A 25,209-nucleotide genomic window follows, 5' to 3' on the forward strand; every position below is an offset into this window, starting at 1 on the left:
GCCGGGCTCACCCCAGCGGCCCCAACGGCCGCGCGGGCGAAGGGAGGTGGCGGCGCCGCTCCCCTCCCCCCAGGCAGCCCCTCACGGGCGGGTGACGGCGGTGGCCAGACCCCAGCCGCCGCTCTCCCACCCCCGACCGGGGCCGCGGGGCCGGCCCAGCCCGCGACGGGTATAGGAGCACCCCGGGGCGTCGCGCCAGCCTTCCCCGCGGCGGCAGTCTCGCATGCGCGGGCGGGTGGGGGAAGGAAGCGGGAGGGCACCAAATTCAAATCGCTGCTGAGGAGGGAGGGGAGAAAACTGGGGGAAGGAGGCAGCCGGAGGGGAGTGGAGTGGAGGAGGGAGGAAAGGAGGGAGGAGGAGGAGAGAGTGGGAGGGGAGTGTGGAAGACTCTAAGGGAACGCGGTAGAGGCCAGGAGAGGAGGCACGGCGGACGGCGGGGAAGGCAGAGGTGTCAGGGAAAGGACAGGGAGGCTTCGGGCACCCACGGCCGCAGCGCGGGGCAGCCACCCCGGCCCGCCCGCCGCGCTCCGCCCGCCCTCCCGCCGGCACCATGGTGGACAGGGGCCCCTTGCTGACCTCGGCCATCATCTTCTACCTGTCCATCGGGGCGGCGATCTTCGAGGTGCTGGAGGAGCCGCACTGGCGCTCGGCTACCGACGACTACAAACGGCAGAAGACGGAGCTGCTCAAGCAGTTCCCTTGCCTGGGCCAAGAGGGGCTGGACAAGATCCTGCAGGTACAACGGGCGCGGCAGGGGCTGGGGCCGGGGGGAGCCGGGCGGCGGCAGCAGGTGCTGCCGGACGCCCCGGAGCGGAAAATACCGCGGCTTTGGGCGGGCGGAGTGCTGCCGGACTGGAAAGCCATTCGGCTCCCCGGGAAAAGCCGACCGTAGCCGCGTCCTCACAAAGCCCGGTGCCTAAAAACTGTCCCTCGAGCGGGAGCGCGGGGAAAGCTCTTAATCATTCCTAGCTGCTTAATGATAGAGTGATTAAGTGGGTCCGCGTTTCTTTCTCTCTCCTCCCCCCAGTGATAATGGAGCTCAGGGTTGATTTTAGTTTTAGCTGGCTGGTCCTGGGGGCTGAAGGCGTGTACGCACGGAGTACGCTCCCGCAAGCCCGTCTGCTCCTAAACCCGGCAGCCGTGAATGCAGCTCTTGTTTTAGCACCCAGGGTGGTTTCTCCTGCCTCAATGGATGTTGTGTTATGAGGAAGGGAAGGTGAAGCCAAGCGTCTTGATCCTCTTCTGTTTGGTCTGATTTCCTTCCCCTCTTTTTTTTTTTTTTTTTTCTTTCGCCGTACTGAATACTCTCGTTGTGAGGAAAACGTGTCTGGGGGTCCGAGTGCGGGTCCCGGAGGTCAGTCGGGGTAACTGGGGGGAAGGCTGAACGCCTTGGACGGAGGGATGCTTGCAACTCTTGCGCTGTTCTTTTTGCTTTAGGAGAATGACTTCTTTCCAAGCCATGAGTTGATAATCGTCCTGATAAATCGCTCGTCTGGCAGAATGCCTCTTCAAAACTAATTATTAATCAATATGTATTAAATCATAGAGCAGTATAAACTTGGTTAGTACCTTTTTATGGATGTGGTATCCGTTAAAACGTGGTGGCAAGCAATGGTGACCCATGAAAAATAGGCTGCCCAGATATGTGGGGCTCCAGTGGTGAGAATGAGTCATTTGGGACTTTATTTCAGAAATGTTTGTATTGACTAGATCTTCTGGTCATTGTGTTTTGGATTTTTTTTTATTATTTTATTTTTAAATTCACTAAAAGTCTACTAAAATGCTAAAATACAGAAGACTGGGAAAATGGTTCATTAGTTCTATTGGTGTAATCTATACTGTGCAAGCCTAGAAGAGGATATGGTTCTTGGTCCTAAAAGTTTGTGGTTTAAATTCTCTTTCTTCAGTTGGTGGCTGCTTTCTCTCTGCTTCAGATAGCAGAGCTTTCTGGCAGTAGTGTCCGTATTATTACCATCTTAGTACCCTATTAAATGTGTTTGTGGTATACAGTGGAATGGGTGGGTGGAGGCTTGAAACTTTAAAGGTATGTTGGAAAATGAAAGACATGCTATGTTTTTTGAGTATAGTTTTGCTGTTCAGGAATCTCAACTGAAATCTTACTCTAGGTTATATCCCAAACCTGTCTTAACATCCTCAAGAAAAACACCCGTATTTGGATTGGGATGCATGTTAAGCCTGGCATGCTTAACTTGCTGCAGACATAATGCAGAATCTAGATTCTGGCTCAATTTAGGATGAAATTCATGTTAGTATGAGGGAATCATTAGGTGTTCTTTTTTTTTTTCCCCCCATGATACTTATCACAGTTAATCCTGAAGTGGCAGAAAGATCTTTCTTAAAATACAAAATTACTATGAAAAAGTTATTGGACAGTTCATTAGAATGAACTGTGTGATGGAGCAACACTGTAGAACGGGGATGGGTGCAGAAGCAGTGAGGAGAAAAAAAATGGCATAAGGCGAACTATGGCCAGATCAAAATACTTGGTTTGAGTATCTCTCCACAGCACAACGTGGAAGGCCCTCCCTCTTCAGTGTGTGTTAGCTCCTGGTGATATTCTCATATTCATGTGATTTCAGTTTTACCTCTGTACTACTTCTAATCATACCTTAACTTTCTATGTCCAGTCTTGCTGGTCTGATGATCCTTCATAGATATTCTGTTGTCATTGTAAGCTCAGGTTAGCTAAAATGTAAGTCTTATCTTGCTCTTATTTCACTCTTACTGGTAACTGGAAACTTCACTGCTTGCTTTCTTCCAGTCTTGTAGTTTTGTTCCTGTTTTTACTCAACTTCTATGTGAGAAGTGATGGTAAGAACAGGAGTGGCATTTCTTGCAGAGGAGGATGGCAGGGTGAAATCTAGCATAGCTGAAGCTAACTGAGGTGGGGGGGTGATTCATGTAAGGACATCAGGATTTCATCCCAAGTAAGCTGTAAAGTATACCAGAAATAGTCTTTGTAGTTGTTATTTTTCAACCACTACCCATGCTGCTTCTGTTGGGTTCTGCTGAATCTTTAAAACATTACTAACACCTGTTCTCTTTCAGCAAATCCTGATCATCCTGTTCTCATATCAAACCTCCAAATTTATTATCTTACAATAGATCCAGAATATTATTGATTTGAATACGTGCATTCCCCCACCCCCCCCCCCTGGTTTTGTCCCTTTGAGCCTCTTCCTCTAGCCTCTTCCATGGACTCCCTGAACTTGTTCTTGGGATTTTTCATGATTTGACTCATTTCTCTGCTCTTGTGTCTGTTTTTTAAATGGCCTTCAGTCTTCATCTTAGAGCCTTTTTTCTCGCTCTGCTTGTGGTCCCCACTGACACTCATGTGACTTTACAGAGCTGCATTGAGCTTTACTATTACTTCACTGATATTCTTTTTAATATCCCCATTTAAAACACAGTAGAACATAAAGTTTTTCAACAAATATCACCAACTATAGAATTTGAAATGGTTGTTAGTAAAATGAAAGAATGCCAATGAATGTTCAGATTGAACTAACAATGCCCATTTTGTTTCCAGAAGCAGCCTGAAAGGTGACAAGGACTGACTTACTCAGAGACCGATCTCTCTGCTGCCCTTGTTCCCCACCCAGGTTAGCTTGTGTGTTCATCTGAGCCTAATGCTAGCTGTAAGTGCAATGGAAACTCTGTGTGGAATGGCTACAAAGTTAGATCTGTAGTGTGATCTTAACCACTTAAAAAGACAAGTAGGTTATCAGCACAGATTCTCAATTCACATACAGACTAGTATCTCTGTACCAACAGTTCAAGTGATTATTAAGTGGGCTGTATTAGGTCAAATACTGTCTAAAGTTTATATTCTGTAATAAAGGTTTCACAACACATTACAGTAGAAATACACTGCAATAAATGTTTATCGAAATGTGTTTAACATACTTTCAGAAAACTCAAGCTGAGTATTGTAGGATATGCTAAAAAGAAAGCCTTTTTACCCAGTCCTAACTGAGAAATGCCTAAAAATAAACTTGTTTAAAAACAGCTTTTAGAAGTCTTTTATGTGAAGAATCCATTTGGTTTTGATTATTCTAAGTACCATATTACTTTTCATAACTATAAGAGGTAAAGAAAGTACTTAAACTCTTCTTGGAGGAATGCTATGTAGACCCTGATTTTAAAGATGACTCACTCTGGACAGTATATAGGCTGGTCGCTGCCTGACCACGCTCTTCTGGGTAAAGCTGATTGCTCGAATGAAAATGTGGCTGAGATGCTTCATGTGACAATTTATGTAGGCCTCCAAAGACACTCAGCCGCAACTATGTATTGACACAAGGAACTGTGTAATCTCTCCTCACTATGTACAATTACCTTGGAATAGAAATGTCTCATAACATATCTGGAATATCTGCAAAAATAAACATTTTTAATAATGATGTAACTGTGCCATCTTTATTGGCATTGTAGAATCTTAAAAGTAGTGTAAGACCTCTGTCTGTTGATAAAAGCCTATGGCCTGTTCATAAAAGTCTATGGCTTGTCCTTGCCACTTGCTGCTGTGGCCTGAAGTACTGGGACTCTTTAGTCCCAGGAAGGGGAGAAGGCAGAGACCTGCAGTGATGACACCTTTGCCTACCCTGCTGTAGGAATGAATTTTGGAGACTGAAGCAAATGCAAGGCAATTCAGTAATTTCCTTCTTCTCTAGTTCCTTACTTTTACTCTTTATTGCTCCATCCTGATTGTGAAACATCAGCTTAATGATAAGGGAGCTATTCATGCAAGGAGGAACCTTCTTGACCCTCATGTCACTATTCACATGAGCAAAGGTTTGTCAACACCGGGCCACATCTTATTTACTGGGAAATCTCTTTTACTGGCCTGCCACAGTCATAAAAAAATTAAATGCTTCCCATTAATAAACATCAAGGCCGGTGACAAAAAAAGGGAAGAATTTGAAGATGAGTGAAAATGGTTACTTTCAAAACAGAGCAATAAAATGAAAAGAGAAACTGCTGGCTCCCTTTAGGAGAAGCAGTCAAACATACTGAGTATGAGAACAAATAATTGAGGTCTTTATTTGAAAAGCATGCAAGACTCTAAACAGGCCTGAGAGATAACTTTAGAAACCTAAATGTTTAGACTTAAAGCCCAGTGCTGTGAACAAACATTTAGAATACTTTTAAGGAGAGCTTCTGCTGGGATATACATCACACACAGGACATTTGTGCTAAAGGAAATAAGTCAAGTGGCTTAATATAGTTTCTCCCCTCTGTGTTTTTAAAGCCAGGATGTCTTCTCCACTCACAAATACCAACAGGTGCATTTATAGGACTTTGGTTTGTGTTTGAGGATGCTGAAGTTTGTTTCTAGATTTGTTTATTCTTGGAGTTTGTCAGTTTTATTGTGAAACTTTAAAAATACTCTCTGATTCTGAGCGCTGTTTCCCACAATGCTTTACTTCCAAGCTTCTACCTCAAGGTTCAAATCTGTGTGAAATACTCTTGACCGAGTCTGCAAACTATAGTTTTCTTAAAAACTTGAGCTAGGTTTTAAATGCTTTTTGTTAGTTTAATGTTTAATAAAGAGGTTATGGCTTTTGCTTACTCTTTGTAGAGTGATTTGTTTTCCAAGGTAAAGTTAATATGGGCATGTCTTTCATAATCTTTCCCTTCCCCTGTGTTCTTCAGGAGGTACATAAATGAGATTCTAGACTACTAGGGTTTGTTTGGTTGGTCCTTAACTTCCTGATCCCTTCCATCTAAGGTACTGAAGGTGGGGGAGACAAATAGGAGACTGAATCACTTAGTTGGAATGCCAGATGAGCTGTACCTTTCAAGACTATGACTTTTGCATAGGCCGAACAAAATAAAGCTAAGTGGCTACCAGACAAGGACAAGTGACTGCCAGTGGAAATTCTTTAACTGCAAAGTTGTTAACAACTACATCTAATACCCCTTGTATAAAAACTTGACAGTGCAAATTAAAGCTTATGCCTGAGAAGTAGGTATTGCTAGATTTTCCAAATTTATATCTCTAATTATGCACCCTCTAAGTTCAGCAGGGATGAACTGAGATGAAAATGTAGGACCACTGTCCACAGTTCTCTGTGGCATCTCAAACTATGAGTTATGGATATTGCCACTGCAGCATTAGGAGAAGAAAATTGAGGACAGGCAGTACTACGTTACTCCACAGCTTTTCTCTGTGTGTTTCTACATGCAAAATCAAGTTTAAGCAGGCATGCTTTTCTGTTGTGGGTTTGTTGTTTTTTTTTCCCCCTCTTTTTCACTGTTTAACCATTAAATTGTTTAAACTTTGTTGGAACGTAGTTAAACAAAGCTGATAGTGCATACACTGCAACTCTCTCTGCTGATGGAGCAATAGCAATCGATCAGAAGTTATAATTTTCCTGCTATGGGCTTTTCCTTTTTCCTGCTATGGACTTAATCCTTGAGTGCTTGTAATATGTTGTCCTTTTGTTACTTTAGGACAGAATATTTATATTACCTGATGTGTTCCCTTCTGCTACTAGGTGTGTTTTCTGGCAAGCTCTGCTCTAGAGACCATGGCATGCAAGAAGATTTGCAGGTTATGAACAGCTTGTTGTCCTAAAAGATCTTGGAACTTCTGCTTTGGTTCATGCTGTATATATAGTTATTGCAAGATACCTTCTGTAGCCAGTGAAGATAGAGTGTAATGATGACTTTGTACAGATTTCCTTTTTTAAAACAAATTGTTCTTTTTGCTATTAATGCTAATTAAACAAAATGAATTGTTTTGCTTTTCTCTGAATGCTGTTGACCTTCAGAGCAATAACATTTCATTGAGGTACTGCAAGTAGATGTCAACATAGTAACATACAACCAGAAACAAGCTGGATTGCAAATGGCAGTCAATAGTCTGATTAACAGGGGAGCAAGTGAGAATGCTTTCGCAGTTTGGTGCTGTAGACCTGCTGATCACAGTGCCTGTATTTGCAGGGCTTTTATTTTGTGCTGACTGTTGTATGATCCTATGGATTGAATACCTATGAGCAAGTAGTTAAATTTCTTCATGGAGTATGTCTTTAGGTTTTGTTTAGTCCAAAATAAGTTCAGCTCATAAGCTTCGAGTCTGCTCTGAGTATGAAACAAAACATGGTAATGGGACAACTGGAAGGGTTGCACTCTTCATCTAAATTAAAATCCCACTGTGGTCACACCTGAGGCTCTCTACGGTGCTACAGACATCCTCAGGAGAGCCACACTTAGAAGCAGATTGAACCCTTAAAATACGGCATGCAATACACACTGCATTTTTACTAGCTCTATTTATTGAAGGGATGGCCTAGGCTTGAAGGCATAACCGTCTTCATTTATTTGCTGTCTTCCTTCTGATTCAGGTTCCTCAACAGCACTGCTGGTTCTAGTGTTACTAGATCTTTTCTTTAAAACACCAAGTTCTTTAGCAGGGAACTTCAGACTGGCAGTTTGTTTTCTGTGTCCACCCATCTTATTTTATTATGTCTTTATATTAAGAGTTCTTAGATATTACTGTGTTAGTTATGTACTTATCAACATTTTAATTGTTGGCAGGAGAGATCCCTCCTAGGCATGCCTTGCCCTAGGAGCTCTATTTACAGTCAAATCAGTAAGGAAGTTACAATTTTTTTTTTTTCCATTGTATTGTGTGAACTCTAGTGGATCAAATGCACCTTTAGGTGCAAAGCAGCTTCTGAAATGTTTTAAACTCAAACCTTGTACACTGTTTTCTTAAGAGAAAGAAACATGAGTGATGAAAAGGGAGTAGGAAACTAATAATAGGTTGTATATCATAGCCTCTGTTGAATCTGAAATCAAGTTCCTTCTCTAACAATATGTGTATCTGTAGTGTTTCTTGTGATGGACCTGTTTTTTTTAACCCCTGTTGTGGGATCAATTGCTACAGATTAGCCTATCTGTAGGACTGTATTTCTGCCTTAATGAAATGGTAGACACAGGTTGTGATTGAGCAAACTGGCAAATACTAATTTGACTTTGTTCTGTGCTGGCATCTTACAAATATTGTGTAAGCAGGTTCCAGCTGCTGAGAAAGAAAACCCAGACCTGTGTGTCTCTTTGAGGTTGCAACAGGTGCAAAAAAGTCCCAGTTGGACCTATCACAGGTCTCTGAACTCTGATCCTTCTTAACAACAAAGATGTCAGCTTTTTAACATTAACTTGGACTCTAAAGTAAGTCATAAGATTGTCGGATGATGGCAGCTAAGGAGTGATAGCTAATGGAACTTGAAAATAATTCTGCAAAGGGTTGTGAAGGTCCTGAGGTAGAAAGCATAGTCAGATATGATACAGTATTTTTTGGTGGCTTGGCTAAAATATCAAATTAATCAGTGATGACTTCTGTGCATGACCTCCAAGCGCTGATATTGCAGCTCCTCTTTTCTACTCCCAATCCAATCCAAGGGAGTAAAAAAGGTTTGGAGGAAAGTTGCCTAAGAATCATGTGTGGTCCCTTGCTAAAGAAACAGCAGCTGGAAGTATGTTTGTTCTGGCCTATGAGGGAAGTGAGGCTGATGAGTCTCCTCCAGGCACCAAAGAAATAGGGGAGGTGTTTGGAGGCAAGCAGCTGTATAAAGAGAAGGGGTCTACTGAAACTCACTGGTGGTACTGACTACTTCCTTGGCTTCTACTGCATCAGTCTGGCTGGAGCCCTCACCCTACTATGTGCTCAGCTGTTACAGTTGCTGCTAACCAGCTTCACAGACTGTAATGCAAATATGTTAAAATCAAGTTAAATAGTTGAACTATGATAACTTGCCAGTTAAGTTAGAATTTCAATCTTCAGGCCTGTGTAAGTGGTGTGTATGTGACTGCAGAATGACAGCGGGCAGTTCTGTAATCAATACTTGCCTAGTTGGCACAAGGGTTTTTGAAGGGCACTGGAGTTCATGCTTAGAAAATTGCTCTTTCTTATTGATATCAATGCACTCTGAAAGCTTTTCACCTGTGTCACTATCAATTTGCCCTTTTAAAATAATACTTGCATGTTTCCAACTGAATTTTTTTTACAACTTTTGGGGCTGAAGGCAAGAGAAAGGAGAGGAAGATGAAAAACATTGAAGTTTCTTCTGTTGTAGCAGCAAAACCAGTCGCTAATTTTGTTGTGTCTCTATGTGATTTGTTTACAGTAATACTAGATTTTCAAGGTAGTATCTTAGCTGGATTGTGACTGTAGGATAACTGCGCTTTTTCATGAACTTGCTATGTAGTCTCTGCAAGGTCCTAAAGCTGGCAGCTTGATTAATGAAGGGAGCATAGATGTCTTTATCTTACATTTAAGAAAAGTAAAATATAGTTCACACTCTGAGAGTGCCTTGGCTTTATTTGCATGTGTTTTAAGAATGCTTGCTCAGTTCTGCTACAATTAGACAGTTGGTTATTTGGACAGATGTCCCCACAGCTGTCTGCTTCTTGTTGTTTCCAAGCAGAGAAACACTGCAATAAAGTAGTTTCACGCTAGGCATTGACTAGGTGCTTTCACCTGAATTCTGTGCATCTTTCTTAGGAAAACAGTCTCACTTATTTGAGGTAACTGCAGCTTTTCTGTGGTTTTGACGACTCTCTGAGCGTGTTGCATGTTGAGCAGCTTTTAAGCTAGCGGGTTCTCTACTTAGCAATGTGCAAGTGCTTCCTCTGTCTCAGCTTCTAAGAAGATAATAGATGCCTGCTGAACGTTTAGAGATATCAGTTGCAGGAAATCCAGGTTAGGAAGGAAAAGAGTGTAACAAACAGAAGGCAGCAACTACAGCGCTTCTGCCAGGTAATTCTTCTTCCCTTTAATACAGTAGCAAGAAGATATCAAAGTGGTTTTGCTTTTCATACATCCTCAGGGATGGGACAGTTGAGAAGTGACAGGGCACAGAGCCTGTTAATTATCTGCCACATGTCAATGCTGTACATTACTCTGCCTTCAACTTGTCTCGTGTTAGATGTTTAGGAGTGACCTGCAAATATATGGGAAACTATGAAGTGTGCACTGTTTGGTAGTCTTAAAATTGGAAGATTTTTTCAGTTGACTAAACTTGCTTTTTCACTTGATCAAAACACTTTCTACATGATATATGCGATGACTTGTTTACCATCGGTTTTTGTCCAGGAGCTAAATGTGATAGGGGACTGAAAAGATTATTGAAGTATCTGCTCTGCTTTTTGTCAAAGTTATTGATTGGAAGCTCTCTTGGGAAGAAAGACTTTTATGTGCACTTAGCAGAAGATTGTGTTCCAGTGTGCATGTTGTATGTGTGTGTTTTTTTTAATGTTACACTATTCCTACAAAAATGGGGTTTGTGTGTATGCTGACACAACTGTGTTTAAGAAATATTTTAATGCATAGGTAGCGCTTACCAGCAAACTGATGCTATGACCAGTCTAATTCACTCATCCAGCAGAAGAAACAAGATAGACTAGGCAAGTTGTGCTATTTCAGGTCTGGGACTGTCTAGATCAGACTGTTTTCCAGAGTGCTTATCTTAGTAACTGATCACACTTCTTTCTATCCTGCCGTAACTGTGCTGGCAGATCTCTGTATCTATATTTGAAAACATTTGTCCAGACCAGCCTCCTCTCCTTCCTCAGTCCTCCTCAAAGATCAGTCTTGAGCTAATCTAGTGTTGAAGGGATTTATAGTAAGTAACATAACAAAATTTTGTCTCAGGTTAAGCCCTGGATAAAGCTAAATACATAGTAACAGGAATCTCAAAGCAGATAGTATTTCTGTGGCAGACTTTTCCCCCTTGTTCCTCCTCTTAACATAAACCCATCACCTTGCTATTCATACAAAGCATCCCGTCCATGTTGACACTGGAAGCTTGCCTTGCCTTGCCTCCTCCTCCTGCTGTCTCATGGACCGATACAGGGAGAGAGACTAGCATGGTTGAGGTTATGTAAAGTTTTTGGTTGACCCTGGAAACTGTTGTTTGTTTGGCTTAACAAGGTGAGTTAGTAAAGGTTCTGCCCCAAAGAGTTAATAGCTAACAGTGTGACCCTGTTTTGCTCCTGTTTTGTAGTTCAAGTGTTTACTTGATTAAAAATGTTGTTACACTTGGTACTCTGCTCCAGCCAAGTCTGATCACTTTCAGTTTTGTTTCATTGATTTGATGCTGTTGGGACAAATAAGATTTTCATTCTAGCATGTGTAAGCTCACTGAACTGTCAAGATAAGTAACAGTTGTTTTACCAGGATGTGCTTGCCTTTTTTTTTTTTTTTTTTTTTTTTTTTAAATTTGTTTCTCCTTAAGATAGGTTGTTAAATAGGAAATGAGATGCATGATGCTACTAGCACACTTGGGCAGCAGCTTCTAGTTTGTCTTCAGAGAAGCAAGACCTTTAATGTATTGAAACTTGGGGATGAAATACAAAAATGCTTGTGAAACCAAAAATATATAATATTTTGGTCCTAGCTACTAAGAAACAAATTCCAAAGTTTTTAAGGTGTTCTAACAAAGTGACTTTCTGTACATTTCTTAATCTGAAGCATGTTTTTATGCATGGATATGGGAGAGAGCATAATATGCTTCTTAATGCAATGATGCTTTACGCTGCAATTCATTCACTAAGTTGAAAAGCTTATTTAGGCCTCTAAGCAAAGTTGTCAACCTTGGATCACCTGTGTTTTGACTTGTCCTTATGAACTATTCTTATACATGGAAAGCATGGGGGGGAGGGGGGAAGCTTCATTTTAAACTCAGCTTCCTCTTTTACTTCCCCTGAATAGTATCAAGGCTCTTCTGTCTAAGTATTCCAGTTTATACTATTTTATGGGTGGGTGAAAATCTGCAAAGATTAACTAGATTGCTGAGTTGCTGCTCCAGGTCTTGAGGCCTTGTTTGAATAAGGGGGTTGAGGGGGGGGAAACTGCAACACTTTGAAGATGTGGTCCAACCCCTCCCCATCTAGTAAATTAATTTCAGTAAACTGTTTTTATTGATACTAGGATTGTTTGGGTTTAATTTAAATCTACTTAAATCAATTGCAGCTAAACTGAAATATATTATTTTGGAAACTTAGACTGCTGCATGGGTTAGCATCTGCTTATGCAATCGGTACCAACTCTGTTGCAATAGTCTCATGTAAACACTGGTTCTAACCCTGCCTAACATAGGTCACCAACTGGTGTGAGGGCTTGATTAAACTCTTGACTCTTCTGCTTCCACTTTCTTATCTCTAAAATGGGGACAACAGCATTTTTCAAAGCCCTTTTAAAGGGGAGTTGGCTACATTAGTCAGCATGTATGTATTCAGATAGGAAGGAAGCCTAATCTGCTATTATAGATTATTCCAACTTCTTAATTTCAGCTGGTGTAACCTAAAAGTTGTTGAAATAACTTTTTTTTTTTCTCCAACCAAGGAAATGTGTGTTATAAGCAAATTGGCACAGAAGCCCTCAAAATTAATCTGTATTAATGAAAGCTATGAAATCATCTGATAGATTTTATTTCTGAATGAGAGTAATTGGAGACCAAAGAAAAGTTGGGACACTCAGCATCTGCAGAACAGCTGCAGTTCTCATGCAGCAGTAACCTTTAGTTAATTTGTCTTCAAAACACGTCTATGTGGAACTTGGGAAAGTGAAAAGGAAACAGTTCTATAATTGCATTAATCGCAAGAGGAAGGGAATGCTGGTAAAGCACTGAATATGCTTTTCATCAAAATAGTTTATTAACTAGTTCATTAAACTGGAATCTAGTCCTGAAACTAATAGGGGAAAAAATCCATATCAACTGTTAAATTTTGTAGTCATGATCTGTCAAAGAAGCCAGCTGCCTTTTCAAAACTGTTGGTGTTTACATCTATTGCATATAAGTGGAAAGGAGAAATAACATTAAGCAGCATTAGTTCAATCAAGCGTAGGATCTGCAAGTATCACAAATAGGTAAGCTTCAGCATTCAATTCTGCAATGACAAAATAGTTTCAGTTAACTAATTTGCTGAATTATGGGTTTTACTTATTATTTAACTCTGCAGAAAGCCACAAAAAGGAAATAACCTTGTTGATCTCTTTCCATTAATATTCCTCACATTGTTTGTCCTATGAATTATGACTTATAGGAAAATTAACTGTCCATGCTATACATCATACACAAGCAAGTCTTAAACAGTGCATGCTGTAAAAATATTGACATGCCTCCAAGAGGTTAATATCCCTACAGAACAGAACGTTTTTCCAGAGGAAACAGTAACACCTATTTGTCCTGCAGAATGGAAGTAGAGCTCCATTTGTTCAAATGATTTTTTTTCTTTTTTATTTTAATGAGCTCTTACCATCTAAGTCTCGCTTGACTTCATGTTTCATCCTAAAATAGAAACTATTCCAAAACTTGGGGGTTTATTGCAGAATTAATTCATTCTCTCATTACGATTGTTTACCTTTAGTTGTCTTTTTCACACATCTGGGCTGGCAGGCCACTAATGAAGCATGCTGTTAGCTAGTTATGGAAAAGGGAGGGTTAGCAGCAGGATAGCAAGGGTTGGTAGTGAAGAGAAACTTAATCATTCAACTGTAATGGTTCAATTTGCCCCCCCCCCCCCCCCCAAAAAAAAAAATCACCATGTAGCAGCTTATGACTACTTGATTTCTGATCAAACAGTGGCTTTAAGTTCTTCTGTGTTTTCTCTTAGGGGCTTGATTACATGATTGACTTCATTTCTAAGGATGAAAACTGCTGATGTAGCCACAAGAAAGTTCATTATTACACACTTAAGGTACAGAAACAGCAATAAATATTTCCAAAGACCTGACTACTCACAGTTTTCCTGTCAAGTCATGTGAGCAATGCTGGCTTGGCCTCAGCTTGCCTTGGTAAGGAAGAAGGGGCATGTGCTTACGTCCAACCTTGTTTGGGCTGAACATCCTTTTGTGGCCTTATTCTTGAATTTACTGTGTGCAAACTGAAGCCTCAGACTTGAGGTGTTCCTTTCAATAGAGGTAGTTTGGGAAAGCAATGGGGAGTTTCCATGAGGGCGGAGAAAAAGTCAAAATGCAGAACTTGTTGCAGACTGTGAAATCAATAAGCATTATCCAAATACTGGCTGGGCAGAGTACAACAGGTTTCTGCAAACATATGTGTACACAATGTGAGGACTTTTTAGAAAACACTTATGTGTCTTTTGACTGAAAATTTCTCAAACTGCCTATTTTTAAAATACTGTTTTGTAAAATAGAGGTTTATGATGGAAAGCTGAAAGGATAAATGTAATTCTTGCTTTGCTGTTTACAAAACAAAAGAACAAAGACCTATCCTTCTTCACCCCCCTACCCCCAGCTGTGTAGTGTTTCTGCTGCAATCCTTGATTAGTGTTCTGTTTCCGTTATCAGCTGGAATATTTTCATGCAATACTTGCTTAATTCGAAGAGGATAGCTCTTGTTATGTCTGTAGATGTAACAGCCATCTGTAAACCTTCAGTAGAACAGCACTTTGTACAAGTAAGGAGTGCAAATTATCATTACAAAATCACTAATCTTGACTAGTACTTCTCTTAAATGTGGCCTTAAGATGAGGCTTCACAAAATCAGTAGGGCAATGTGTCCACTTTGTAGAACCACAAGTGTACTCGGTAAAGGAAATTACATGTATTTTATGATGCTTGAGCCTTATTGAAAGACCTTTTAAAACTTTTGTTAGAAGTCTGCCAGGAAAAAAAATATAAAGCTGGTGCTGCAAAAGTTTTGGTGTTCTATTTATCAGTACAGTTGATCCTTTCCAAGTAATTTGTTTTACTCTTTAGCATTTACCTCTTTCCTACCCTGCATCATGTCAATCCTTGAGGAAGAACTCCTGCATGCCTTTGAATGGTGCCACAGAAAATGGTGAAATTGTTTACTCTTTCTCACAGCTTCTGTCTGAAGAACTCCTCTCTTACTAAGAGGATTTTACAGTAGGACAGTAATATGCTCCCCAATGCACTATAATTGTAAGAAGGATTTCAGATCCAAAATCTTACCTGTAACGCCATGCTGTAGAAATATTTACATTAAACTAAACCAATCATTGTTAAGCTGGATCTTGGTTTAGACAGGGAGGTTCATCTACACTACTATGCTGAATGCTTTGATTAAAAACTATTGCATAGGTTGAGAACCTGTTTAAATTTACAGGTTAATTTCACTCATGCTCAGTTTTTTTGTTTTGCTCTTATACCAACACTGGGTTTTGTTTGTGGTCTTGCATTGTAGTTTCTGATGTAGTACAAAAGAAAGCAATGCTATCCCCACTCAGCTTTTATTTTTGCAGTACAAATTGCTTTGGCTGACTCATAAGTCTCCTCATTCTTCTAGCCCTTGTCTTACCTCTGTTCCCATTTCTTGAAGGCGAATGACCAGAACTGTAGAAATCGTGCCAGCTAAGTTTCACCAGTGCTTTGCAGAATGACAGCAAGACATCAGGAAAGGGATTTCAAGCATCTAGCTGTTCCTTGAAGTTCTTCCCCTTTTGTTTTTATTGATGTGCTTCTATTGTTGGGATGCCTAAACAGTATGTTGATGTAATGAAAAAAATGTATTCCCCTTGCCTTTACTGCTGTAGGTTATGATAGTGTTTTTATGTCAGAGAATGGGAAAGGAGAAGCAGAATAAATTGCATTAGGTGACTAGGACATCTTAAAGCTGACTTTAAAAATACCTAATTTTTGAAACACGATTCTTCATTAAGATACATTATCCTTGAAACTAAAGCAGTAATGATTTAGTGTACAATTGGCCAGGACTGTTTGCAGGCCTCTCAAATCAGCTGAGCAATAAATGTTTGAAAAAGGTGTTTATATGTTGAAGGTATGTCAAACTCTATAGTATCACCAGATTTAGAGGGTGCCCAGGTACATGGGTAATACAAATGAAAGGTCTGGTGCCATCCTTGCTAATGACTGAAATGATGCCAGTAAATGACTCTAAAAGATACAGCCAGTGTGCCAGCTGATTGCTCTGTCACTACGTTTTTTTAAGTTTACAGCACTGCTGGGCCTTATCACAACCCATGTGCTACCTGTATAATACCTTATCTTCTCTAAATAAAATTGATGACAAAACCTATATTGCTTTCAAGGGCAATAAGGTCCAATTTCAAGATACAGAAGTTCTGGAACTCTGCTCTTACTTCAGGTTAATTAAAGGAGAGATTCAGTTCATAGCATAGACTGAAGGCGGAAATTACGGAAACTAGATAAATTTTAAGCTGTGTTTTGCTAGTCTGCTCTCTCCAGTAGAAGGATATAATTCAGCTAAGTTAAATGGTTTTCCAGTGGTTCTCTTCCACAGGCAGGCATTTTCTGTTGTTAAATCAACACCCTTTCCTGGAACTACTGTTTTTCTATTAATTTTCAGATACTGCAGAAGTTGGGAAGCTAGGAGGGTTAAGTGGTACATTTGTTCCCTGTGCACTTGTTTGTCCCACAGGAGATGATCCTGTCATCATATCAATGGTGATTATTTCCCAGGATATTTTCCATTAACTTTAAAACTCCCAGCCCTTGTTCTCCATGCCAAGGAACAAAACAAAAAACAAAAACAAAAAACAAAAAAACAAACAAACAAACAAAAAAAACAAAACAAAAAAAAAGTGCACTTGCATGATGTCCTCAGGCAAGCTTTCTCGATTAGGTTTATTACTCAGCTGTAACTTTCCGTGCAAAACTCAAAAATACCAATACATTTTGTGAAGCTTGTGTTCACCCTGGTGGGAATGAAGAGGTGACGGTGCTAGTTGCCAGTGCTGATTGAGCAGGTCATCTTGCAGTACATTACAGCAATAGTAAGACTCTTTATCCAAGTAGAAGCAACCCTAAGGACTTGCTGTAGGTAGAGTAAAATTTGTTGCAGTGATCAGCATTTAAATCTATGTGAACTACTAAAAAGGTCAGCACATGAATGTCTGGTTTTAACTGCGGGGGGGGGAGAAGAATATTCGGTATATCTAATGCTGGCACTATAGAAGTGCCCAAGATATTTATCCTCACTTCTTCTGTATCCTGTTTCATCCTGCTCATGCTTTGTGTAATTTTGATCATCTTTCCAAGCAGGGAATAGCTGTCACGATTATTTACCTTCTCTATTTCCAAACAATAATGTGGAATTAATTTGACTGTAGACTCACAAATTGTTTCCACTGGACTGTGTCCTGAGGCCTCCAGACTCATAAATATTAGCCACAATTAAATTTTTATGAGTCTTACAGGTTCAAGCAAGTACAAAGATGGTTCTTTACATCTCCTCTAAATTCATGATTTATTGCATGGCCTTCAGATAACAAGCTAAAACCAGGGTAGAGCATGTCTTCTAATTTTGCATGTAAAAACCTTTTTCCCCCCTTTTTGTCTCTGACTGATTAGAGCTATTTCTGGGTAGTAAATTGAGATTATGCTTGAAGAGCATTATTTGTTCTGCCCAATATGGATTAATTAACTGATTGCCTTTCTAAAAGATCACTTAATCTGGTTAAATTGTAATCGAAAAACAAGAAAACAAATGAGCACTTAAAAGAATGAAATAACAAGTGTTCCTATCTGTGACAAATGTGCATTCTCTACCCTTGTTCTTTTTGCCAACAAGGAAGCGTATAGAGTTAGAGAACACAGTGGCAAGAAGAGATGCTTGTGCCTGTAGTACTGTCTTCAGCAAGAATACCCTTCGCAGGTTAAACAAATCATTTCCTCTCTTTACTGGGTTGTCAGTGTCAGCAGTTGATGCTTGATGCTTGGTCCCTGCTACAAATTTGTCTTTTTAATATTGTTCCCACACACACATTGCACTTGCAAAAAGGTAAAACAAAATCCAGGAGGAAGAAAAACTGAAGTGCCCAGGCTTATTTAAGTTTTCACTCTGTTCCTTTTGAGACCACTGAAGAACTTCTGCATTGTTTAACATGCATAATTGGTGGTGTGTTAAAATAATGATGCCAGAGGGGGGAAAAAAGTGCTGTCATCAGTGCTTGGGAGAAGATGGGAGAAAACTCCATTCCACTTAGCAGAATAGTTAGAAAGAAGGTCTCTTCTGCAAGGTCAGGATGGATATTTAGGCCACTAGCCTGCCTAATAAAGGTAAGGATCCGTGACAGTATTATCTCTTCAGTTTTATTTATGATGGCATTGCATCCAAACACAAGTGCTTTTGAAAACCTTTGCTTACAACAGTTTTGGAAAGTCCTGGAGTCTGTGTGCAGTAGTACACTAACTCATAGCAAGGATGCTCTTGTTTAAATGCTCTCTGTACATAGAGGTTATTCTAGGATTGGGTAGTGTGAATTTTAAAAAGAACAGCTAACCCGATATAACTTCAGGTGCAAATAGGAATTCATTGGCATATCCAACAAACTGTCTCTTCTGCAGAGATACCATAGAGCTCACTGTTGAGCTGTTCCAGTTTGCTTTGGGATATATCTGTGTTCTTCCTCAGTTCTGAGCACCTAAATAAACCGCAGATGAAGCTTCCTCAGAACTACACTAAATAGCAAATATTTTCCAGTGTAAAAGTATGTGTGTAGGGTTAAGATGTGAATGCTTTCTAGTCCCTTTTCAAGCTCGGTAACGTTCTTCGAAAGACATATGCAGGTTTTCTTTACAGCAGAGTGATCCAGTTTAGTCAAGAGTATTTTCCATCTGCTGAAGACCACTTCTGTGTTTCTCTGGTGTTGGTAGTACCTTGTACACCTGTGTTTAATGCTGTGATCTTCAGGTGTTAGTACTAGACAGCCTGTTCTGCTTTCCTGGCTAATCAGTAAATTTAAAGCAATCTGCAGCTCTAATCCATGGCTTTCCTCATAGCATTTACTTAATTACTTTAATTGGAATCTGGTTTCAAAGTCCAGTACAAGACAATGTATCCCACTCTGTGCTTTCTCCATCTAATAAAACTAGAAAAACTGCTTTGAAAAAAAAAAAAAGAAAAGGAAAAAAAAAGTGCTAGGCACATTGAAGTCTAGGAACGGGAGTTTCCCCAATATTAAAAAAAAAAAATCAATAAATTGTGACAAAACAGCCTAATTAAGAAACCAAGACGCATGTAAAAAGCCCTCTGGTGTGCTGTATTCTAAATTAACAGACACAAACCATGTCTGGTTTGCTGTCCTGTTATATAACAGAACTATGCAAAGTGAAAACCAGGCATGTATTTACATGCATTCTTTAAATATCAGGCTTAGATGTAGGGACAGCTCTGTATGAAGTGGCATGTGCTGGAGGCTCTATTAGGTAAGAAAAGGTATGCTTAGATGGAGGTCCAAGTTGCTGACAGACCAAAGTTAAGCGTAATGAAAGGAAAGCAACAGAGTGTCTTGGTTGTGTAATTCATTTATGCATTGAGAAGCACTGTTGTATGAATAGAATGAAATGCTGAGAAGTTCCCTGGGTAAATGAAGAATCAACAAGATTAGCTAAACTTTCTCTGCAGAGCGAGTTCAATCTTGTTTTATAATCTTTTGGATGAAATGTGGTATCTACAGTGCTTTTGACCTATATATGTACCTTTCTATTTTGTATGCTAAGATACTAGTGGATCATTTAAAGTGACTTTCAGCAAATTTAAACAACTTTTATAATTGCCTTGTTGAAAAAAAAAGAAACACTGATATGTGTAAGCAGTTAAAAAGAAGAGTTGAGGAGAACTTAAAGAAGTTCACCTTTCCCTGCAGACTGTGGAAAACTGACAAGATAACATTCTATCTGCGGTATCTGTAGGAGTGTGAAAATACCATCTCATTCCGGATTAAATCTTGCTATTGCTGAAAAGAAAACCCTTGCCTGAAGTATGTAAACCCATATTTTGCCTTTTTTTTTTTTTTCCCCCTAACTGGGAATTTTCAAAAGTTTGCCCTTTGATAGGAACTGTATTTTAAGACTAAACTGTTGATTGAAAAATGCAAAATATGATTTTACTTGCAATAACACTTAATCAACCATTTTATAAATGCAGTGTATGACAGCAAGGGGAAAAACCATCTCCTGCTATTTGTAGCTGACTTATGTAGGAATGTAAACATGGGGACTGACACTTGCTTTCCAGGGTTTTATTTTATTTTTGTTATAGTTCAATTCATAGATAAGGGGGAAGGAATCCTGTATACCTGTATTGATCTCTCTAGCTTTTCAGCTAATGTTCATGTCTGCTTTTGGTTAGGTTTATTATTTACATCTGTCAACACCAAGCATGAGGCTTGTGGGGTTTTTATTCTTTTATAAGTAGAAGTTAACATTATTCCCTCAATGACTACTTCCTATTTTTTGCCTCAATTTCAACTTTGTCCTTGTGGTAGGTGGCTACTGGCCATAACCCCATTGTGATATTAGAAACAAGCTGTTTCTGCCTCAGATTTTACATTTGTTAAAATAGACTATACAAGTTCTAGGATTAGTGAGAGTCTTGGAGAACCTAGCAACTCTTAGTATAGGACAGCTGGGAAGAAATGCTGTGCACAGCAGTTGAATTAACTGCGGATTCACTCCTACATGCTCAGTTGATCTGGAATCAGACTTGTGTAGTCAACTGATGTCCTCTTTAATAAATGTGGAATTTATTAAATCCCACCATCCTTCTCTAACACAGGTGCTGCTGACTCATATCCTGCATCTCTTGCCCCAACCACCTTCCAACTCTACTCTCTGCATAGGTCAGTAAAGGACAGTAAAACTTTCACAGGTTAGCAAGACACAAGGGTGTTGCCTGTTAGACTGAGACAATATGGTTCACTTGTCTTATTTTTCTTTCTACAAAAAAGGTCGCAAACCATTCCCCACAGAAGTGAAGTAGGAAATCCAGGACTCGTCTAAAAAGACTTCTTTTTACATCTGGCATGGTTCTTGACCTGATAAACATGAAATTCATATTGTGAACACAGATAATGCTGAGAGGGAAATGAAAGGTCAGCTATCCGAAGTCCTGCTGGTTAGCATAGTCCTGCAGAGACTGTCAAGTGGCAAAGGCAGCCTGAAAGACTTGTTCACTTGGCCCTGTGTGCTGGCCCTGGTCATACACCAGCGTGTTTCAGTCAGCTGGGAACTCGGAGTCCCAAGTGAGCAATCAGGATAAGCCTGTCATTACACTAGAGATGGGGGTGTAAAAAAGGATGGCAGGAACCACAAGCGTATGCTTTTTTGGTGACTTTGAGCTGCTCCGAAGGGGTAGATAGTTACTACCATCCTTCCCTGAGAACTCTTGCCTTGAGCTGATTACGTACTATGTGTGCCAGGTGCCAAGTGGCTGGCAGAAATATGTGTGTCCAAATAGGGTGCTGCTGTTTTGTATTCTAGGCTGTGGTTTTTTGTATTCTAATCCTCAAAGGATTTCTTTTTTTCCCTCTCCAAGAAGCGGTGAGCTTTGATTTCTCTGTGCAGACACGTGTATAGCAGCCCTTCTAAAGATGACATTGGAATAGCTGCTCTTTCTGCTCCCTTGATTAAATCATTTAACCTTATGTGTATTCTCTGATCTTTCTGCAGCTCTGCCACATTGTGTCTCTGGCTACCAAAGTGAGCATCATGGCATAGGAAGATTTTCTTAGCAGTAGTGCAGCTGTCTTTGAAAGTGAAGGCTGGGGAGAGAGGTGAAATATTTTAGTCTCAAGAATATATAGGTTAATATGAAGGTTTTGGAGAACTCAAACAGAAAATTTTAATAAATCATTACATGTATACTCCTTGTATATCTGGACATGAAAAGTAATTGGGGCAAAAATGTTTTACTTATTGGTAAAACCATTAGTTACATAGTTGGCTTCTCCTTCCCCTTCCCTACCCAAACCCAAGCTGCCAAGATGCTGTAGTGAGGAAAATATTTTCTCTGATGGGCAGTATCCTCCATTCAATCAGGACATATCGGGGGTGTGGGGGGAAGGCTGTTGGCTTTAAATCTTTCTTTTCTTGTTTTTTCTTTTTTTTTTCTTTTCTCTTTCTCCAACTACTATAACTCAAAACATTTATTATTATATTAAATATATATTTGTTGCTTAACAGCTAGACACACAAACTTACTCAATAGATGAGCTATGAGAGCTGTCAGCCAGGATTAGTATATTCCTTGTTTGACTGTGAATCTACTACTTTTGATCTAGGTATAAAGTACTTACAAATTCAGGCAGTGCCTGTGAAATAGTTTCTGCTGCTTTTAATACGCAAGCAGACGTCAAATTGCAATATGCCAACAGGGCAGGAAATTTCTGGCCATGGCCACTGTGTTGCCTGTCTGCATGATGAGTCTGAGGAAGTTGTTCTGCCAATCTAGCTGTGACCGCCCAAAGACTTTTTTCCTTCAAAAGGGATACTGACTGAGAGGGTTTCTTTTCTTTTTATTTACATGTAATCCTGAGACAATATTATCTAGGTCAGCAGAACTTTGTAGTGTGTATCTGACCTGGGAGTCTTAACATGACTTAATTTTTTATTATTGGAAAGATAAACATTAACAATGAGATGTTTTGTTTGCATTTAAAAATCTGATTATTATAAACAGCTGACTGTTACTGTAAGTTTATAGCTGGAGCCAGAAAACCTAGGTAACTGCAAAAACCATGGGGGACACATAGAAGGGTGTGCAATTTGCATGGCATGGTTTTTTATATTTTTTAATTATTATTTTAAAGTAACTTAGGAGTTACTTTAAGCCTTTTCTTGATTTTAAAAATCATGAAAAATGTCTATAGAGCCTCTTGTACCACTTCTTGTGTTTGTTTTGCTCTGCTGCTGCTGGATTTGGTTAAAATTAAAATCTGCTTAAAGATGAACAGCAGTATAGAGTTTCATCTGATATTATAAATTTAAACCTCATTACCCTGGACAATTTTATTATGATTGGCTAAATTGTTAGTATTGTATGTACCCATGATTAGATAACTACTACACAGTTTTCTGGTTTCTTCAAATTGTATAAAAGATTTGGGTGTCAATGTGAAAAGATTGCTGTTGAAGCTTTATTCCTTGTAGGAAGGTCTCCGAAGTACTTTGTAGTAATTCTCAGTGGTTTTCTGTGCATTAAATCTTTACATCCGCTATAAAACAACTTGACAAAGAAGCAAAAATCACTCCATGTTCCTTCAGAGTCAGAAGCGGGGACAAAGCCTGAGAGTCCTGAAAGGATGCATCAGTTATTGCTTTAATGGCCTCTGCTTTTGGATGCAGCAGCCAGCTGTGATTGTCCTTTATGTACATGGTAATACTCTTGAGAGTAGAATGAAAGCCACTGGTTCCGATTTCAGGTTTAATAGTTCAATTACATCTCGTTTCTTATGGAGAAACACTTCACATTTGCAAAAGAAAATTGTTCATACCACTGGGAGAAGCTTAAAACTAGCATTAGACTTATGTGTCAGATCTCCAAGGAATGCTTTGTATAACATGGGAGGCTTCAGCCTCTTCAGAAGAGAGCTGGCACTGAGCAATATCTGGCTGTTCTTGTATGTAATAGGGTGCCTGTGGGGCGGGATCTGTTGCTCTAGTTTATATAGCCTGTTTATTGTCTTGTGTCTTTAGTCTGGCCTATCCATCCATCTGGCCATAAGTACCCCGGAAGTCCTTTTTCTTTCCTATTGCTCATTGTTATCAGACCCAGCTAATACTTATTAAAGTGTCTAGGATTTCATGCCACATACGAAATTATACCTACTTGATATGCAAAACCTGTATCACAGCTTTCTTGCAGTCCTTAACTCTTGGAATAAAATCACTAACTGCATGTGAATCCAGGTACCAGTACATGCTGGGGGCCACCCAGCTGGAAAGCAGCTTTGCAGAAAAGGACCTGGGGTCCTGGTGGATGTCAAGTTGAACATGAGCCAACAATGTACCCTTGCAGCCAAGGTGGCTAAAGGTATCTGGCTGCATTAGGCAAAGCACTACCAACATGTCGAGGGAGGTGATCCTTCCCTTCTACTCTGTGCTGGTGAGGCCACACCTGGCGTACTGTGTCTGGTTCTGGGCTCCCCGATACAAAAGAGACATGGGACATGCTGGAGAGAGTCCAGCAAATGGTCACTAAGGTGTTCAAGGGACTGGAGGGTGCTCTGGTCCTCCTGTGAGGAAAGACTGAGAGAGCTGGGACTGTTCAGCCTGAAGAAAAGACTGAGGGGGATCTCATCAATGTGTATAAATACCTGAAGGGAGGGTGTAAAAGAATATTTTCTTCTTTTCCTAGAAAGAAAACAAAGCCTTGCACACTTCATGCTTACAGAGGCAGAAGGTGATAGTTCTGTCCCATTTTTCCTTCTTCTGAAGGCCAAGAAGCCAAAGTAAAATGGCATATTCCACACACCTAGTTATGGTAAAGCTTGCTCACTTGGAGGCAGTCCCCAATGTGCTTGTTCTCTTACTTTTGTACCCTTGCATTACTTCTACAGGGACTAAATGTCATTCTGTTGTGAACCATTTAACCTTGCAGTGGTATTGATCACATTTCAAACTTAACTATCCCTCCTGCTAATACAAAGACAAGGACAGCTAAGATGTGTCTGCTGACTATTGCAAGCTTTTAAGCCACCATAGAGACTTGCCCTAGCAAATTTTGACAGGCCAGTAGAAAAAAACCAATTTTAATAAATTCATTAGTATGTAGCTTCCCAGTTTGGGAAAACCTTGCTGCTGTTCTAGGCTTGCCCCCAGCAGGAAATGGAGAAGTAGAATAAATAGAGGTAGGAACATATCCTTAATACCTATGTGGGTCCAGGCTTCTCCTTGCTATTTTCAAATTTGGTTTGAGAACTTCTCAGCCCTACTGGTACTCATGTAGGGAGGATGCAAGTGGCATGTGCCCAAAGGATCTAAGAGAAACTCCTCTCCTTTGCCCAAGATAGAGGAGATTTTACAACTACTTCTTGTGATATCTGGTAAATCTTGAGTGAACCTGGTCATCGAGAGTTAATAAAAATGTCATTAAGCCCAGGAAACACAATGTTGTATTGGAGCAATGCTGGGGTTTGTGGGGAAGTACCTGCAAGTGGAGCAAATTGTCTGCTTGATTATGTTCAAATAGCATCCCAGTTTCTACTTGTGTTAATGTCATCAGAAGATTTATTAGTTTTATGTGTGTCTTAAATCTCCCTCTGCAATTGCAAGTCTGTTTACTTTCAGCAATAGCTCCAGGAACTCTAGATCTTCTTTTTCTTTTTCCTTTGCCAATGTGCAGAATTGGAGTGGTGGGGAGTGAGGGAGAAGAGGGGGTTTGACTCCTGTGAGGCAGAAGTCGTTTGACTGAAAATAAAGTCCTGCCTTCA

The 25,209-nt window shown here is 40.1% G+C and overlaps 1 protein-coding gene across 2 annotated transcripts in view; it reads left to right on the top strand.

The window, feature by feature from the left end:
- Nucleotides 1-380: 380 nt before the first annotated feature.
- Nucleotides 381-25,209, top strand: part of KCNK5 (potassium two pore domain channel subfamily K member 5) — a 37,082-nt gene continuing 12,253 nt past the window's right edge. The window contains exons 1-2 of one of the 2 annotated variants that reach the window (XM_030035771.2): nt 654-736; nt 3,551-3,659. In XM_030035771.2, the coding sequence (XP_029891631.1) occupies nt 3,651-3,659 (9 nt within the window). In that variant the 5' untranslated portion in view covers nt 654-736; nt 3,551-3,650. Of the gene's footprint in view, nt 737-3,550; nt 3,660-25,209 lie in introns of both variants that reach the window. The other variant, XM_030035770.2, reaches the window with a different exon arrangement.

This window comes from Aquila chrysaetos, chromosome 13, assembly GCF_900496995.4.
Source record: "Aquila chrysaetos chrysaetos chromosome 13, bAquChr1.4, whole genome shotgun sequence".
Taxonomy (NCBI): Eukaryota; Metazoa; Chordata; class Aves; order Accipitriformes; family Accipitridae; genus Aquila; species Aquila chrysaetos.